We start from the raw sequence: 17,720 nt of genomic DNA, 5'->3' as shown, positions 1-17,720 counted from the left end.
CAGCAGGCAGGGATCTACCCCCGTACCTGTAGTACATATGGGTATTACCTTACCGTAATACCCATATATACAATATAATGCAACAGTGGCGACTACCACATTCACCCCCTGTTAAAAATGAGTCCAGTGGGGATGGTGGAAAACTATATACATACAGATTGGTTTTAAAATTACAGAGAAGGTTACAAATTTAGACGATCGGGCGCCTTGATCTGTCGTTGAGAGCGCCGCAGTGCTGGTGGCGACTCAGGCGTCGGCTTGGTCTTCGGTGACTCCGGGAGCGTGTCGAAATCCTCTTCATCCCCGGGTGGGAGCAAGGGGAGGACGGATTGTCCAGGAGTGGGGGCTGCAGTGGGGTGCGCCGGGGGAGGGGAGGGTGATGCCGGGACGGGGGGGGGGGGGGGGGGGGTGGCTGTGTGGGGACCCAGCTGGTGCCAGATCCCTGAGGGAGACTGTGTCTTGGCGGCCGTCAGGGTACGCTACGTGGGCGTACTGCGGGTTCACATGGATAGCTGTACTCTCTCAACCAACGGGTTCCGCCTTGTGGAGCCACACGTGCTTCCGGAGGAGAACGAGTCCTGGAGCTGCCAGCCACGTTGGGAGCAAAACCCTGGAGGTGGACTTCCTGGGGAGGACAAAGAGACATTCATGGGGGTTTCGTTGGTCGCGGTGCACAGGAGCGACCGAATGGAGTGAAGTGCGTCGGGGAGGGCCTCCTGCCAGCGGGAGGCCAGGTGATTTCTGGACCATGGGGCCAGCTGGACTGCCCTCCAGATCGTCCCATTCTCCCTCTCCACCTGCCCGTTTCCCCTGGGGTTGTAGCTGGTCGTCCTGCTCGAGGCAATGCCCCTGTTGAGCAGGTACTGCCGCAGCTCCTCGCTCATAAATGAGGATCCCCGGACGCTGTGGACGTAGGCGGGGAAACCGAACAGAGCGAAGATGGTGTTGAGGGCTTTGATGACGGTGGCAGATGTTATATCGGGGCATTGGACGCGAAGGGGAATCGGGAATACTCGTCGACCACATTAAGAAAGTACGTGTTGCGGTTGGTGGAGGAGAGGGGCCCTTTGAAGTCCACGCTGAGGCGTTCAAAGGGGCGGGAGGCCTTCACCAGGCTCGCACAGTCTGGCCGATAGAAGTGCAGTTTACACCGCGCAGACCTGGCAGTCTCTGGTGATAGCCCTGACTTCCTCGATGGAGTAGGGCAGATTGCGGGCCTTAATGAAGTGGTAAAAGCGGGTGACTCCCGGGTGACAGAGATCGTCGTGCAGGGTCCGGAGTCGGTCCACTTGTGCGCTGGCACATGTACCTCGGGACACGGCATCGGGGAGCTTGTTGAGCTTACCGGGGCGATACAAAATCTCGTAATTGTAGGTGGAGAGCTCGATCTTCCACCTCAAGATTTTATCATTTTTGATCTTACCCCACTGTGTGTTGTTAAACATGAAGGCAACCGACCGTTGGTCAGTGAGGAGAGTGAATCTCCTGATGGCCAGGTAATGCCTCCAATGTCGCACAGCTTCAACGATCACTTGGGCCTCCTTTTTGACGGAGGAGTGCCGAATTTCGGAGGCATGGAAGGTGCGGGAAAAGAATGCCACGGGCCTGCCTGCCTGGCTGAGGGTGGCGATCAGAGCGACGTCTAATGCATCGCTCTGGACTTGGAAGGAGAGCGTTTCGTCGACCGCGTGCATTGCGGCCTTAGCGATGTCGGCCTTGATACGGTTGAAGGCCTGGTGAGCCTCGGCCATCAGTGGGAAAGCGGTGGATTGAATGAGTGGGCGGGCCTTGTCCGCATAGTTTGGGACCCACTGGGCGTAATACGAAAAGAACCCCAGGCATCGTTTGAGGGCCTTGGGGCAGTGGGGGAGGGGGAGTTCCATGAGGGGGCGCATGCGATCGGGGTCGGGCCCTAGAACTCCGTTCTGAACCACAGAGCCGAGGATGGCTAATCGGTTTGTGCTGAACACACACTTCTCCTTGTTGTAAGTTAGGTTGAGGAGTGTGGCGGTGTGGAGAAATTTGGAAAGGTTAGCGTCGTGGCCGCAGATGGTGACGTTGTCCAGGTACGGGAAAGTGGCCCGCAGCCCGTACCGGTCAAACATTCGGTCCATCTCCCGTTGGAAGACTGAGACCCCGTTGGTGACGCCGAAGGGAACCCTAAGGAAATGGTAAAGGCGGTCGTCTGCTTCAAACACAATGTATGGGCGGTCCGCCTTACGGATGGGGAGCTGGTGGTAGGCAGATTTCAGGTCCACTGACGAGAAGACCCGGTACTGTGCAATCTGATTGACCATATCAGATATGCGTGGGAGCGGGTACGCGTCGAGCTGCGTGTACCGATTTCTCTCCCCGGTTTTCACCACTACCACTTGGGCTCTCCAGGGGGTGTTGCTCTCCTCGATAATACCTTCCCGCAGCAGCCGCTGGACATCAGGCCTGATGAAGGTCCTGTCCTGGGCGCTGTACCGTCTGCTCCTGGTGGCGATGGGCTTGCAATCCGGGGTGAGGTTTGCAAACAGGGAAGGTGGGTCGACCTTTAGGGTCGCGAGGCCGCAAACAATAAGGGGTGGTAGGGGCCGGCCAAATTTCAGGGTTAGGCTCTGGAGGCTGCTCTGGAAGTCCAGGCCAAGTAGCAGGGCAGCGCAGAGGTTGCGGAGGACGTAGAGCCGGAAGCCGCTGAACTCTACGCCCTAGACAGTGAGGGTGGCGATGCAGTACCCCCGGATCGCCACAGAGTGGGATCCGGAGGCCAGGGAGATTCTTTGGTTAACGGGGTGTACCATGAGGGAGCAGTGCCTTACCGTATCGGGGTGGATGAAGCTCTCAGTGCTCCCGGAGTACAGAAGGCAGGATATCTTGTGCCCGTCGACCTTCACCTTTGTCGACACGGTCGCGAGGTTGTGCGGTTGGGACTGGTCGATCGTGACGGAGGCGAGACGCAGCTGGTCATCAGCGGTTGCAAGCGATGAGCGGCCCGATGAGGAGGCGGGGAAGATGGTGGCACCCACGGGCCGCACGTGTCCTGGGGCAGGCAAGAGGGCGGTGCCCATTGGTTCTGATGCAAGCAAGATGGCGGTGCCCACGGGCCGCACGTGTTGTGAGTGGAGCAAGAAGGCGGCACCCACGGGCCGCAGGTGGTCTGAGGAGAGAAAGATGATGGCGCACACTGTCCGCACGTGGGGGTGCCGGGGCAATAGCGGGGATTGAGCGGGCCTGGCACACTGCAGCGAAATGTCCCTTCTTGCCACAGGCCTTGCAGATCGTGCTCCGCGCCGGGCAACGCTGCCGGGGGTGTTTTGTCTGTCCGCAGAAGTAGCACTTGGGTCCCCCGAGGTTAGTTGGCTGCCGCGCGGCGCAGGGGTGGGGTTGGCTGAGGGCGGTCGCTGATGGGGTCCACGATGGGGTGGCCGCTGGCTGGGTCCACGGTGCAGAGGGGGGGTGGGTCGTGCGGTCGAGGGCATAAGCCTGTGTGTTGCACGAGGCGACCTTGAGCGAGAGCGCTAGTTTCTTGGTCACCACGAGGTCAAGCGTGGCCCCTTCTAAGAGGCGATGGCAGATGTAGTCAGACCCGGTGCCCATAATGAACGCGTCTCTCATTAGCAGGTTTGAATGTTCAGTGGCCGAAACGGCCTGGCAGTCACAGTCTCTCACCAGGGCAAGCAGGGCACGCCAGAAATCTTCCACAGACTCATCGGGAAGTTGGTGCCGCATGGATAGGAGGTGCCTGCCGTTGATCTTGTTGGTCTGCTGAGCATAAATCTCCTTCAGTAGCGCCATGGCCTCTGCATAGGTAGGCGCGTCCTGGACGAGGAGAAAAACGTTGGAGCTCAGCCGCATGTACAGAATCTGGAGCTTCTGTGCTTCTGAGATTAGGTCTGGCGTAGATCCGGTATATGCTTCAAAGCAAGCTAGCCAATGTTGGAAGTCCTTTTTGGCGTTGTCTGCTTGAGGATGCAGCTGCAGGCGATCCGGCTTGATGCGGAGGTCCATCTCTGAAAAATCTCTGTATAATAAATTGATGCACTATCAATTAAGATGAGATGAGTAGAAGTAATCGAGGCTTTATTACACAGAGATGTGTGGTCTCCTACAGTAGCTTATGAAATGGCTGCTGTTCGGAGAGCACACACGTTTATACTCCGCCTACTGGGCGGAGCCAGCAGGCAGGGATCCACCCTCGTACCTGTAGTACAGGGGCCTTACCGTAATACCCATATATACAATATAATACAACAGTGGTGACTACCACAAAAGGTTAATGTGGAACTGGAAAACAGTACCGCGCCCACAGTATGATATCGAGAGTCACATCGAGAGTGGTAGATCGTGTGCAGCAGAGTCTGGAAAGAGCCAGCATGGAGACAGCACCCATGCATGGCAGTACCTTAGATCGGGATATAGTTATTGTTGACCAATAACTATGGTTTAATTTAAACCACACAAGCCTCCAGGCCTCTTAGTGAGACACCAAATAACACTTACAACAAGGTGGCAGTGAAGGATGGACACCATTTCAGAGAATCTGGAGAAGGAACCCAGAATCAGAAGCCTGACCTGACCTTAAATTGGAGACCTCCTAAAAAAAAAGAAAGTTATTTTGTTGATGTGGAAGTTGAAGGGCTCCACCAGGGCACGATCGAATGCAGAGTCAAGTGACCTAGATAGATCACAAAAACGGTGGCCACTATTCTGCCCTCCCCCCCCCCCCCCCCCCCCCCCATGCTGGGTGGGAGAAAGAGTTGCCGGGGCGCCGCGTGTATCGCGCCACGCCGCCCCGACCCCCCGCACGCGATTCTCCCTCTCCCCCCCCGCCCCCCCCCCCGGAAACCAGCAGCGCGATTCGCACCGGGCCGCTCGGAGAACCGGCGAGCAGCGATTCTCCGGCCCAAATGGGCCGAGCGGCCGCTACGACATGACAGGTTCCTGCCAGCGCCGTCCACCCCTGGCCGCTGCCGGCGGGAACTCTGCGGGAACGCTGGGGGGGGCAGCCTGTGGGGGAGGGAGGGGGGCTCCTTCACCGGGATGGCCTCCGATGGGGTCTGGCCCGTGATCGGGGCCCACCAATCGGCGGGCCGGCCTCTCCCCCCCCCCCCCCCCCCCCCGTGCCTACCTCCTTCCACGCGCGGCCCCAGAACACCGGCGCCATGTTGGTGAGGGGTCGGCGTGCGTAAGACGTTCCCCACGCATGCGCAGGATGGCGCGGCCCAACTGCGCATGCGTGGACGCCGCGTAAGGACGCTGGAGCAGCGTGAACCGCTCCAGCACCATAAGGGGGCCAGAATAGGTCGCGCCCGGGCCCTGTTCGTGCCGTCGTGAAACGCGACGGCGTTCACAACGGCGCGAACACTTGGCCTCCATATTGGAGAATCGCCTCCGGTAAGTTTTATTTAAAAGGATGAAAGGCAGCAAAGAATCCATCACCCAGATGAAAAGCCATACCTGATTGGACAGGTGAAAAGCCAGACCTAATTGGACACAGAGGCCAGAGACCTAGCCAAATCACAAAAAGATTGAGCAAAATATAGGGGGAAAATGAAACTACTTTTTAAAATAGGCATAAAATAGGATCAATCTTTCCAGATCAAATGCAAGAGGAGTGGCACAGTGCTTAGCACTACTGCCTCAGCGCCAGGGTCCTGGTTTTGATTCCCACCTTGTGTGACTGTCTGCGTGGAGCTTGCATGTTCTCCCCCTGTCTGCATGGGTTTCCTCTGGGTGCTCCAATTTCCTCCCACAGATGTACAGGTTAGGTGGATTGGTCATGCTAAATTGCCCCTTTGTGTCCAAAAATGTGCAGGTTCGGTGGGATTGCAGGCATAGGGCAGGGGTGTGGGCCTAGGTAGGGTGTTCTTTTGGAGGGTTGGTGCAGACCCGAATGGCCCAATGGCCTCCTTCTGCACTGTAGGGATCCTCTGGAGAATGTAACCCTTCTGAAGCCTGAAGAAATGAAGATTGTATTGAAAAGCAGAATGGACTAACAGCAGAAAGAACTCTGGGAGACTCTGTTAAGAAGGGTTAACCATCTGAAGGTTTGTGGGACTGGAGAACAGTATGATGCCCACGGTATGATGTAAATAGCCATATGATGATAGACTTCATAGTAGAGTCTGGAAAGAGCCAGCATGGAGACAGCACCCTTGCACGGCAGTAAGTTGGATATGTAACTGGTACAGTTGACAAGGGGGAGAAAGTCGATGTGGTATATTTGGACTTTCAGAAGGCATTTGACAAAGTCCTGAATAAGAGATTATTGTGCAAGATTAAAGCGCATGGGATTGGGGAAAGTGTATTGAGTTGGAGAGAAAACTGGTTAGCAGAGAGGAAACAAAGAGTAGGAATTAATGGGTCCTTTTCAAATTGGCAGGCAGTAACTAGTGGGGTGCCACAGGGATCAGTGCTGGGACCCCAGGTATTCACAATGTCTTTTAATGATTTGGATGAGGGAACAAAACGTAACATCTCAAAGTTTGCAGATGATACCAAATTGGGTGGGAGGGTGAACTGTGACAAGGATGCAGAGATCCTACAGCAAGATCTGGACAGATTGGGCAAGTGGGCAAATCAATGGCAGATGAAGTATAATTTGGACAAGTGTGAGGTTATTCACTTTGGAAGGAAAAACAGGACGGCAGATCACTACCTGAATGCTTGTAAATTGGGAGAGGGAAATGTGCAGCGGGACCTGGGTGTCCTTGTGCACCAGTCGCTGAAGGTAAGCATGCAGGTGCAGCAGGCAGTAAAGAAGGCTAATGGTATGTTGGCTTTCATTGCGAGAGGTTTCAAGTACAAAAGCAGGGATGTGTTATTGCAATTATACAGGGCCTTGGCGAGGCCACACCTAGAGTATTGTGTGCAGTTTTGGTCTTTTCAGAGGAAGGATGTTCTTGCTCTCGAGGAAATGCAGCGAAGGTTTATCAGACTGATTCCAGGGATGGCGGGACTGTCGTATGAGGAGAAATTGACTAGTTTAGGATTGTTCTCGCTGGAGTTCAGAAGAATGAGGGGGTGATCCCATAGAGACTTATAAAATTCTAACAGGACTAGACAGGGTAGATGCAGGGAAGATGTTCCCGATGGTGGGTGTGTCCAGAACCAGTGGTCACAGTCTGAGGATTCAGGGTAAACCATTTCATGCAGAGATGAGACATTTCTTCACCCAAAGAGTGGTGAGCCTGTGGAATTCATTACCACAGGAAGTAGTTGATGCTAAAACATTGAATATATTCAAGAAGCGGCTAGATATAGCACTTGGGGGCGAATGGGATCAAAGGTTATGGGGTGAAAGCAGGATTAGTATTTGAGTTGGATGATCAGCCATGATCGTGATAAATGAGGGAGTAGGCTCGAAGGGCCAAAAGGCCTCCTCCTGTTCCTATCTTCCATGTATCTATGAAAATAGTCAATATAGTTAGGACCAATAAAGGGTTTATGTTCAACCTCCAACTTTATGCACAAATCTCCAGACGTCTTGACATCAAACAGCCCAACAATACTTGCCATTTATCAGCCAAACCTGAATGTTTTCCAGGTCTTGCTACATTTGGACATGGAACTGCATCAGTAGCTGAGGATATGTGAATGGTATGGAACATTTGTGCAATCATCAGCGAACATCCCCACTTCTGACCTTATGCTGGTTGGAAGATTGTGTTCCCTCTGAAGAGGAGGCTGATGTGTTGGGTACTCTGCTACACAGACGAACCAACACGGTTGCGAATGGAACAACTCAGTTTTATTACTAACATTTATTTACAGTGGTAAACTGGATACTGAGGTTCGATCATAACCCTAGAATCTGTGGACCCATTCCTAATACTATATTGGAGTGGCACTCAGCACATGATGGATGTCTGAGTGGCTTGCTGTGTGCTCTGTGCCCTGAGCTGTCTCCTGCTGGAATCCCCGGGAAGTGTTGTGTTCCCTGTTTTGTAGTGTGTATGCACTTGCCTGTGATTGGCTGTGGTGTTGTGTGTGTGTTGATTGGTCCGTTGATCTGTCCATCAGTATGTATGTATGTTTGTACCATCATGTTTACCTGAATATCATGACAGAGGCACATTTAGTTTCTATTTTTAGTTGACGGCACTGGGGTAATCCTGTGTCTCCTTATGGTTTTCATATGAAAATGCATACCAGATCCAGTACTTTCTTCAGGTCATATGCCCTCCCTGTGGCAACAACTTCCTCTCCTGGTAGAATGGCTGAATCATTACAACCTGATCTTCGCCATTCTCTTAGTGGACGATGAAAAACAGTTCTTCCAGTGTTATTTTGCACATATTTCCCAGACAGCCTTTGGCTACACCATTTATCTTGCAAAACCCCTACACCTGTCTGGCCCATTGCTAAATATGCCTCTGGAAAATCATTGCACCCAAATATGGTGAGGTTTCATCCAGCACCTGTCACATGAGACTTGTTTAACAAATGATCCCTTGGTTTCTTTCAGTCTTTACCTTTCCATTGTAATGTTTCTTGCATTTTGCTATTGTTTAGTTAGTGCAACTTCTGAATCATAGAATTTACAGTGCAGAAGGAGGCCATTCAGCCCATCGAATTTCCACCAGCTCTTGGAAAGAGCACCCTACATAAGCCCATACCTCCACCCTATCCCCGTAACCCAGCAACCCCATCTAACCTAAGGGCAATTTAGCATGGCCAATCCACCTAACCTGCACTCTTTGGACAGGGAGGAAACCGGAGCACCCGGAGGAAACTCACGTCACGGGGAGAACGTGCTGACTCTGCACAGAGTGACCCAAGCGGGAATCAAACCTGGGACCCTGGCGCCGTGAAGCCATAGTGCTAACAAGTATGCTGCCGTGCTGCCCTAAATCAGTGCATCTCAGAGCTTTTGTTCTCTTGACTCTTACAATCTCTGAATATGTCCCCTACAGGCTGTTCTTTTTCTAAGCTGTACACATATGTTGCACTGAATCAGCACGCAATCCCCTGTCTTAACTTATCCTTTTCCAGGCTTCAAAAGTGTAGAACCCCTTCGCTCCATTGATGCTTCAAATCCTAAATCTGATACTGTCTAGCCATTATTTCCTGATTTTGTCTTTTATTTGCTTAGCCCTGTTGGTGCTTTGCACTATGATACTTGGCCGTTCTCTTTGTTTTCTCAAAAAATAATGTGTGCACATCCATCGTCTGGTGTGCTTTGTAATGTTATTGTAGCCAATTTATGTACATATATGGGGATGTGTGTCATAAAGTGGCAGCTAGCCTGTCTGCATATGGGCATGGCAGGGTTATAATATTGTGGCGTACATTGGCTGTAGCTCCATAGTAACAAATCTAGGAGCACATGAGAGCTAAAATGCACATATATCACTGGTCAACATATAGCACTGGAGAAAATGACTTTCACAAACTTTGGGCATCTCAAAGTGCTTTCCATTCATTTAATTTGAAGTGCGGTCACTGTGGTAACCTAGGAAATACAGCAGCCAATTTGTACACAGCAAGATCCCACAAACAGCAATGAAACAAATTACCAGAATGTTCTATATTAGGTGTTGTTTGAAGGATAGATATTCGTTAAGTTACTGGGAGGACTCCCCTGCTCCTCTCCAAAACAGTTTCATGGGATCTTCTAGACCCCCTTGAAAGGGCAAATGAGGCCACCCATTTAGCACCTCATCTGAAAGACATCGCTGGATTCTCCGTAGCCTGACCCAAAATCATAATCGTCGATTGGACGGAGAATGGATTCTGATGCCAGAATCGGGGCCTGCGATGGTTTGACGCCTATCCGCCATCCTCCGTCCCCTCCTATCCGGCACCATCGTGACGCCCGCCACTTGCCGTTTCAACGCCACTGCCGTGTCATCAGCCGGCCCACCCGCGATCCTCTGCCCCCGAGGACCGAGGTCCTGACGGCGCGAATCACATGTGGTCCCAGCGGCCAGGAGCCCAGCGTGCCGGCTGCGGGCATTGTCCAAGGCCGCCACAATCGGCCGGGATCTGTGCCGCTGGCCGGGGGTGGCTTCTGCTAGGGCGGAGGACTGGTGGGGGGTGGGCTGTGGGGTTGTGGTTGGCGGGTTAGGGTTCACACATGCCTGCGCCACCTTTTACAGCGTGACCGGTGCAGGCCGTCAACCTTGCACATGTGCGGCCCAGAACCCGGCCTTTCTCTGGCCATTCTCAGCGCGATCGCGGGGGCTTCACGCGGCGCTGGTGCTAGCCCCTCACCAGTACCGAAATCTGAGAGGTTCATGCCGATTTTCCAGTTGTGAACTTCGTGCGGATTTTCCAATCGCGCTGGCACTTGACAGAGAAATGGAGAATCCAGCCCATCACCTCTGACAATGCAGCACACCCTCAGTACTGCACCAGAGTGATAATGTGATAAATATTTTGGAGTGAGGTTTGAACCAATAACTTTACAGGCAGGAATGTTACTGTTGAGCCAAAGATGTCACATTGAGCATGTTGTGGGTTAGGATTGTTTTTGTACTGGATTTACACCACAGAAATAGGCCGTTCAGCCCAGCAGCTCCACGCTGGCATTTATCATTTATGTTCCACTTGAACCATCTCAGATTAATCTTCGGCCAACCCTACACGTCCTATACCTATCTCCCTCGTATGCTTGGCTAGCTTCCCTTAATATGTTATTCACCTCAACTACATCTTGTGGTAGCATGATCTACATTCTAATCACTCTTCAGTGAAGAGGTTTCGGCTGAGTTACTTATTCGAGTGACAATCTTACATTTGCGGTAACAAGCTTTGTTCACAACCATGCACAAAAACACCTCCTCTCTGTTTACCTTTTGACATTCTTAACAATCTCTACATGGCCACCCCTCAGTCTTCTCATTTATAGAGAAAAAGCCCCCAATCTGTTCAATATTTCTGTTCTATTTTTTAAAATAAATTTAGAATACCCAATTCTTGTTTTTCCAATTAAGGGACAATTTAGTATGGCCAATTCACCTAGCCTGCACAATCTTTGGGTTGTGGGGGTGAGACCCACACAGACTCGGGGAGAGCGTGCAAACTCCACACAGACAGTGACCCGGGGCCGGGATCGAACCCGGGTCCTCGGCGCCGTGAGGCAGCAGCTAACCACTGCGCCACCATGCTGCCCCCCCCCTTTTTATGTTCAAATTATTGTTATACAGTTAGAATGCTACATAACTAGATGCATTGGTGGGGAGGGGAAGTGGCATGAGCACACATACCTTTGCTTAATTAAACCATAACAAATAACCAAACAAAAGTACCCCGTTTTAGAGGGGCACAACAAAGAAAGAATGTAAGCGACAACAAAGGAAACCAATAAACTTTAGTATAATTTACATGATCCACCATGTCCTCCAATCCCTGCAGGATCCAAAAGTCTTGGAAGCCTCAGAATGCTGTCAAATGCCTTGTGCTCCTTCTCCATGCCCACCCAGGCACAGGCAAAAGAAGCAGCCAGAGACATTATATCTACATTGGTTTCTTTGTGTTTGTCTTGTCTTAATGAAACCCAAAAGGAAGCATTGGGTTGTCACAGCTCCGACTAACATATTAATGGGCTCGATTCAACCAAATGGGAACAATGTCCTGTAGCAAGCGTGTTTAGCTGCGTGTTTCCCGGTGCTCGTAATGCCGAGAAACACATGGCTATTCAACGCAATTCATGTTGTATAAGGGGCCTCAACGGGGATCGCAGGGTCGAGGCTGCAGATAGAAGCATAGCATTTACAGTGCAGAAGGAGGTCATTCAGCCCATCGAGTCTGCACCAGCCTTGGAAAGAGCACCCTACTTAAGCACATGCCTCCACCCTATCCCGTAACCCAGTAACACCACCTAACCTTTTTGGACACTGAGGTCAATTTATCATGGCCAATCCACCTAACCTGCAGATCATTGGACTGTGGGAGGAAACCAGAGCACCAGGAGGTAACCCACGCAGCCACGGGAAGAACGTGCAGACTCCGCGCAGACAGTGACCCCAGCCGGGAATCGAACCTGGGACCCTGGTGCTGTGAAGTCATAGTGCTAACCACTATGTTACCATGCCATAGCCCGATTTTGTACACTGAGGAGCTCCGCTCGCTGGAACTCCCATTGTAGAGAGAGATCCAGGCGCCATTTTTAAATGCCAACCCGATCTCCAAGGCCCCCAAAGCGATCCTCACCCTCCCCAACCCGAATGCACTATGGGAGGGTCCCAAGCTGGCACCCAGGTGACACTGCCAGGGTGCCCAGGTGTCACCAGCAGTGCCAGGGCACCACCCTGCCCATAGGGCATGCAGCTTGGGCTGCTGATCCCCTGGGAAAACCCCTCCACAAATATTGTTCTGCCTGGTGGGGACCAGTGCTGAACGGCGCTCACCCGAGGCCTCTGAGGTGAAGTGGATGAATACCAAAGCCTCAGGAACCTCGTAAATCTGTACATTAGAGTGAGCCTAACTCACTCTAATATGCAGATTTTCCAAAAAGTGATCCTGCACACAATGGGCGGAATTTACATTGCAACATCTCATGAGGCCGCATTGGATCTGGTGAGGCGTTGCGAGCCGGATAGATCCTGGGAACGGCATCACCCGGCTTTTATCGGTCATGCTGCGCCACAGCAAGCTGCTTTAATGGCGCAGCGTGTCCGTTGGATCAACATCTTCCAAGCCGATGATCTCTATCACCAAGAAGGGCATGGGAACACCACCACCTGAAATATCCCCTCCAAGCCACACAATATCCTGACTTGGAACTATATCTCCATTTCTCCACTGCACCTAGGGACAATTTAGCATAGCCAACCCATTTAAGCTGCACCTCTGTGGGAGGAAACCGGAGCACATGGAGGAAACAGAAGCAGACACAGGAAGAATGTGCAAACTTCACACACACACCTGAAGTCGAACCCGGGCCTCTGGCGCTGTGAGGCAGCAGGGCTAACCACTGTGCCGCCGCGCCACACTTAAAACACCAAAACAAAATGTGACGACGAAAGGAGTCGATAAAACACCTTAGCCCTGCAGTGCCCACTGGGCACGAAAGACCTTGATCGTGCCGGCGGACACGCGGCAGTGAACATAGCCGTGGAATAGGGGCAGAAAGTCCCAGATGATGACCCCCCCCCCCCCCCCCCCCAAACCAGCCCGAACTGCCGGGTTTCTCCCTGTGGTGCTGCGAGGGTGAGGGTGAATCAGCTGGTGGAGGGGGAGGGGCCGGGCGGCCCTTTAAATACGGTGACGTGCAGCACGTCACAAGGGGCGATGACGCGTGGTTTAAAGGGCGGCTCGCGGCGGCTATCGGCGCAGTTTGTGTCAGCGCGGGGCGGGAAGTAAGCGCCGTTACCGGGCAACGGAGGAGAGCGAGGAGAGAAGAGCTCGCGGGTTACCGGGGCAACCGGGGAAGGGGGAAGGGAGGGGGTAGCAGAGCCGGAGTAACTCCGCACGGTGGGGGCGGGGCGAGATAGGTTGAGCTGAGGCCGGCCACGTTACCCCTGGCAACGGAGGAGCTCTGGGAGTCGGGAGCCAGTCGCGGCTGGAGCCGGGCCCGAGTTCGAGCGGGAGGAGGATGCGGGAGGGCGTGAAGGAGGAAGCGCTGTTGCTGGCCCGCTACTACCTGCAGCACTGCCTGAGCCCGGCCCAGGAGCCGAGGCCGCCCAGCAAGACGGCCTTCACCCTCCGCAAAGTGGCCGACCAGATGGTGGAGCAGCACCAGGCCGCTTTCAGCAACATGAAGAGCCGCTTCGACAACGGCCTCCAGATGGCGGCCAGACCGCGGAAGGCGGCGGCCGGGCCCGAAGGAGAAGCGGCGGCCTCGGCTCCGGGCCCGGCCCGGGAGGAGACCGACACCGCCACGGCGGCGGTGGCCGCGGCCGACTTCCTGCGCCGGGTGGTGGAGGAGATGTCCGCGGACGAGAAGATGAACTGGGGCCGGGTGGTGAGCATCTTCGCCTTCGCCGGGGTGTTGGGCCGGCACCTGAGGGACTCGGGCATCGTCATGAGCTCGGAGGCCGGCCCCAGCCCAGTGGATTCGCTGGCGGAGAGTGTGGCCAACTACCTGGGCAAGGAGCGGCGAGAGTGGATTGAACAGAACGGGGGCTGGGTGAGTGAGTGCCGGGGCCCGGGAGACTCCCCGGGCGGGGCCTGGCCTGGGTACACACGCAGGCCTTTCTAGAGACTTGATTCCCCCCCCCCCCCCCCCCCCCCCCCCCCCAGAGCTGGGGGCGAGCGGATATCTCCTATTGAGGAAACTGGGATGTGATATTGAGAGCCCCACCCTGCAGTTTAGCTTAATGTTGGCAATTGGGAGGCGCGAAGGGGTTAGAATATATGGGGGTGGGGAGTTGCTTGGGTTTCTGATCTGAGTCGTGGCAAGTGAAGTGGGGTGGGGGGGGGGGCAGACTGCACAATGGCTGAGGGTGCCTCACTCATGGAGGCGAGCTAAAGTTGTAGTCACATAATACGTGTGTGCTCCCTCGTCCCTTGTGGTCGACTGTTAGGATGCAGATGCTGATGACCTGGGGGATGGCATCGCAGCAGGGCAGACCAGATCAATAAACCGTCATCCAGTCCTCAACTGGGCTCTCGGGATGGACAAATTGTGCTCGACATAACCCATTTAAAGCAGTTTGTATTGTTGTTCACTGCAGTCATAACTGAGGGTTTTTTTCCGAATTGAGCCCATTTTCCCACGGTGTGTTGCATATTCCGAATGCCTCGGTTTGAAGATATTGCAATATGCTATTCTATTGCCTTTGTTGCATTCGATAAGTAACATAGAACATAGAACATTCGCCCTTCGGCCCTCGATGTTGCGCCGACCTGTGAAACCACTCTAAAGCCCATCTACACTATTCCCTTATCGTCCATATGTCTATCCCATTGTTGTGGGGGGGGGGGGGGAAATACATATTTGTGTTCAGTGTCATAAGAATAATCTTGCACAATGTGCTACATGCAGCCATATGACTGTTATGTTATTGAACAAAATGATTTGGATTTGGGGATTTTTAGTAAAATTAATATTGATCCAGTACATGAAAAGATCGACACCCTGAAATGTGCTACTAGATTTGAGACCAGGATTGATCAAAAAATGTTAATATGTATGTAACAAATATGGGCTTTAATCTGATTGACATTTTTCAGGATGTAACTCTTAACAGTGCAAGAGCAATTTTATGTATAAAGTGGATATTATAAGTATTTTGATGAAAGTGCCTCCAAGAAATATGGGCCAGGCACATTACCATAGACATCTGCCAGGTGACACGCACACACCAGCTGGGCTTATGCATACACAATGCATGATATTGAATGTGGATCTTGAAGCAAACACAGCTGCCTGTCGTCTTCCCTGTTTTTTTTTATTGAATGGAGTTGACTTTCTGCATTCATTGAACTGTGCTATGCTTGGCCTTTGAGAGTACTCCTCTTCTACAATTTTACAAAATTTGAACACCTTTCTAATCCTCTTTGGAATAAAATGTAAAAACAAATAGGTTTTAAATATTCCCCAAAGTACTATCCATTTGTGATTTACCCATAGCTGCATATGGTAGTAATACACTCTGTTTTTGCCAGATACTTTAAGAATATATTGTGCAGATAATAGTTAATGTTTGAAGGTATTGTAGTTTTCTAATTTGCTTGGTTGCACTGCACTCTATACCCAGGGACATGTCCAGATGGATTTTTAAAAGAACCATTAAGTCTTTGGTAGAGCACTGCTGTTTTTGAGGGGAAACTACAAATTAAAATGCATCATCAGCACAGTTTCCTCCGTTCTTTTCATGTCATGTAGAGACATATAGATATTGGTTATTATTCCAATTGTCTGTTGCAAATTAATGTATAAAAGCTGCCTTGCTAAATGTGGTAAACCTGTTCTCCCTTTGTCTTAACAGGAGGGATTTCTCCGATTCTTTGGCAGTGATGACCATTGGCAAGAGTCAACAGTACGCAATATGCTGATCACAGTTGCTGGGTTTGGCATAGCTGGGTTAGCTTGCCTTCTTGCTGTACGATAGACTGGTGCATCTAACCAACTGGAACAGTTGTTAACATCCTAGAAGAGAGACCTTTCTCACAATGTTTTTCATTTTTATACCTCCATTTTGAAGGTACTTTTGGAGGTTACCATCCTGTGGGACAGAACAGCAAGAAAAATGGAGATTCTCAAAACTTTTGACTGCAGTTTTGCTAGTGTTACGTTTGTACACTTTTAAATTTCATTTAATATACTGCCTACAACACAATATGAAGTAGCATTTCATGTTTTTTAAAAGGCATTGTGTGAACAGGGCTTGAACAGGGGCCCTTTTTTTGGTTTTGGGTGAGCTGTGGAAATGGAGCATTTTCTGCAGCCCAGTTCTGAGAATCACAAAGAATTGCCCTAACTTGTTTCGTAATCCAGATTTGGGCAAAATATGACCAAATCCATTGGATGTTTTCCTGTTTCAGTGCAAGAAGCTCATGCATACAGATGTGTGTGTATATAATAATATAGTTTGAAAGGTTTGGTGTGCCCTGCCTAAACTTTAAACTATTACCTTGGTTTGGCCTTTTAGTTGCTGATTACCTGTGTTCATAATTTGTTCAGTATGGCAACTCTGACCTCAAACTTTGATCTGTCCTCATCAATATTGGTATTTCAGCATACCATTGTAATTTTATAGTTGGTAATGGCTTGGTAATAAACCATGCCACATTAAATATGGTATTTCCATATTTATGTACAGTGTAAACATTAATATTGGTAGAAAAAAGCCAAAATATTGCACGGTAAAAGTAGTAATTTTTCACTTTATATTTGTAGAAAAAGCGTTACTAATTCTGGACTGTATTATTTAAAAAAAAATACATGCAGGTCAGAATTTTGGTCAAGAAAGCAGATAAACAACTTCGCCATTTGGCAAAGTTACAATTCAAAGTCCCATCATGCGTTAAATCCTATAAAATAGTATTTAATTTTATAAGTATAGAAAAGCATTTACAACGCTGTAATTTAAACAGCTTTTTGAAAAGCTCATTTTTAGCTATGGCAGGGATGAGCATTTATGTGCATGGAACTATTAATATATTGATATTCATATTTCTTGTATCCTTTGGGATATTCTCAGACATGGGATGTTGAAATCTTTTTTTTTTTTTTTTGCTTAATTGTAATCAACAAATATCCCTGCTTGTGCCCTAATTATTTGAAAGTGCAGTGGTAGAGGAGGAAGCATTGCTTCTTCAGTTTCCTGTATGTGTATAGCATTACTGGTTTTGCTTTTTTTTTCACTTCCAGCTATATGTAGTCTTGTTACAAGCTGTTAAATACTTTGCCTTTTGGGTATAATGTTTGAATATTCAACAGTTGAGATCAAAGTTTTGCATTGTTAAATGTTAATGATGTGCCTTGTCAAAATTTTCAACTGAAAGTCTTAATGGGGAAGTTCCCCAAATATGGTGCGCTTTGGCTGTCTGAATAGTTGGTTTTACTGACCAGACTGAAATGTTGAAATGACACAACCAATGAAACTTTCAAATTCTGAGGCCCTGTGTGGTAATGCTTGATTACTTGGTTTTATTATTTATATATTCCAAAGTTTGTGCTGGAACCTTTTTTTCATTTTTGTATGGTTCTACGGGTGCTAACTATTTTTTCCTCGGATGGTGATGTCTAGCACGAGGGGACATAGCTTTAAATTGAGGGTTGATTGATATAAGACATGTCAGAGGTAGGTTCTTTACTCCGAGTAGCAAGGGCATGGAATGCC

General features: G+C 50.6%; 1 protein-coding gene across 1 annotated transcript; it reads left to right on the top strand.

The window, feature by feature from the left end:
* Positions 1-13,376: 13,376 nt before the first annotated feature.
* On the top strand, positions 13,377-17,496 carry bcl2l10 (BCL2 like 10). The gene is made up of 2 exons (XM_072470643.1): positions 13,377-14,059; positions 15,864-17,496. The coding sequence occupies exons 1-2, from the start codon at positions 13,526-13,528 to the stop codon at positions 15,984-15,986; spliced, it is 657 nt and encodes a 218-aa protein (XP_072326744.1). The 5' UTR covers positions 13,377-13,525; the 3' UTR covers positions 15,987-17,496.
* The last annotated feature ends 224 nt before the right edge of the window (positions 17,497-17,720 follow it).

This window comes from Scyliorhinus torazame, chromosome 12 (assembly GCF_047496885.1).
Source record: "Scyliorhinus torazame isolate Kashiwa2021f chromosome 12, sScyTor2.1, whole genome shotgun sequence".
NCBI lineage: Eukaryota > Metazoa > Chordata > Chondrichthyes > Carcharhiniformes > Scyliorhinidae > Scyliorhinus > Scyliorhinus torazame.
This window is presented reverse-complemented; position numbering and strand designations above follow the sequence as displayed.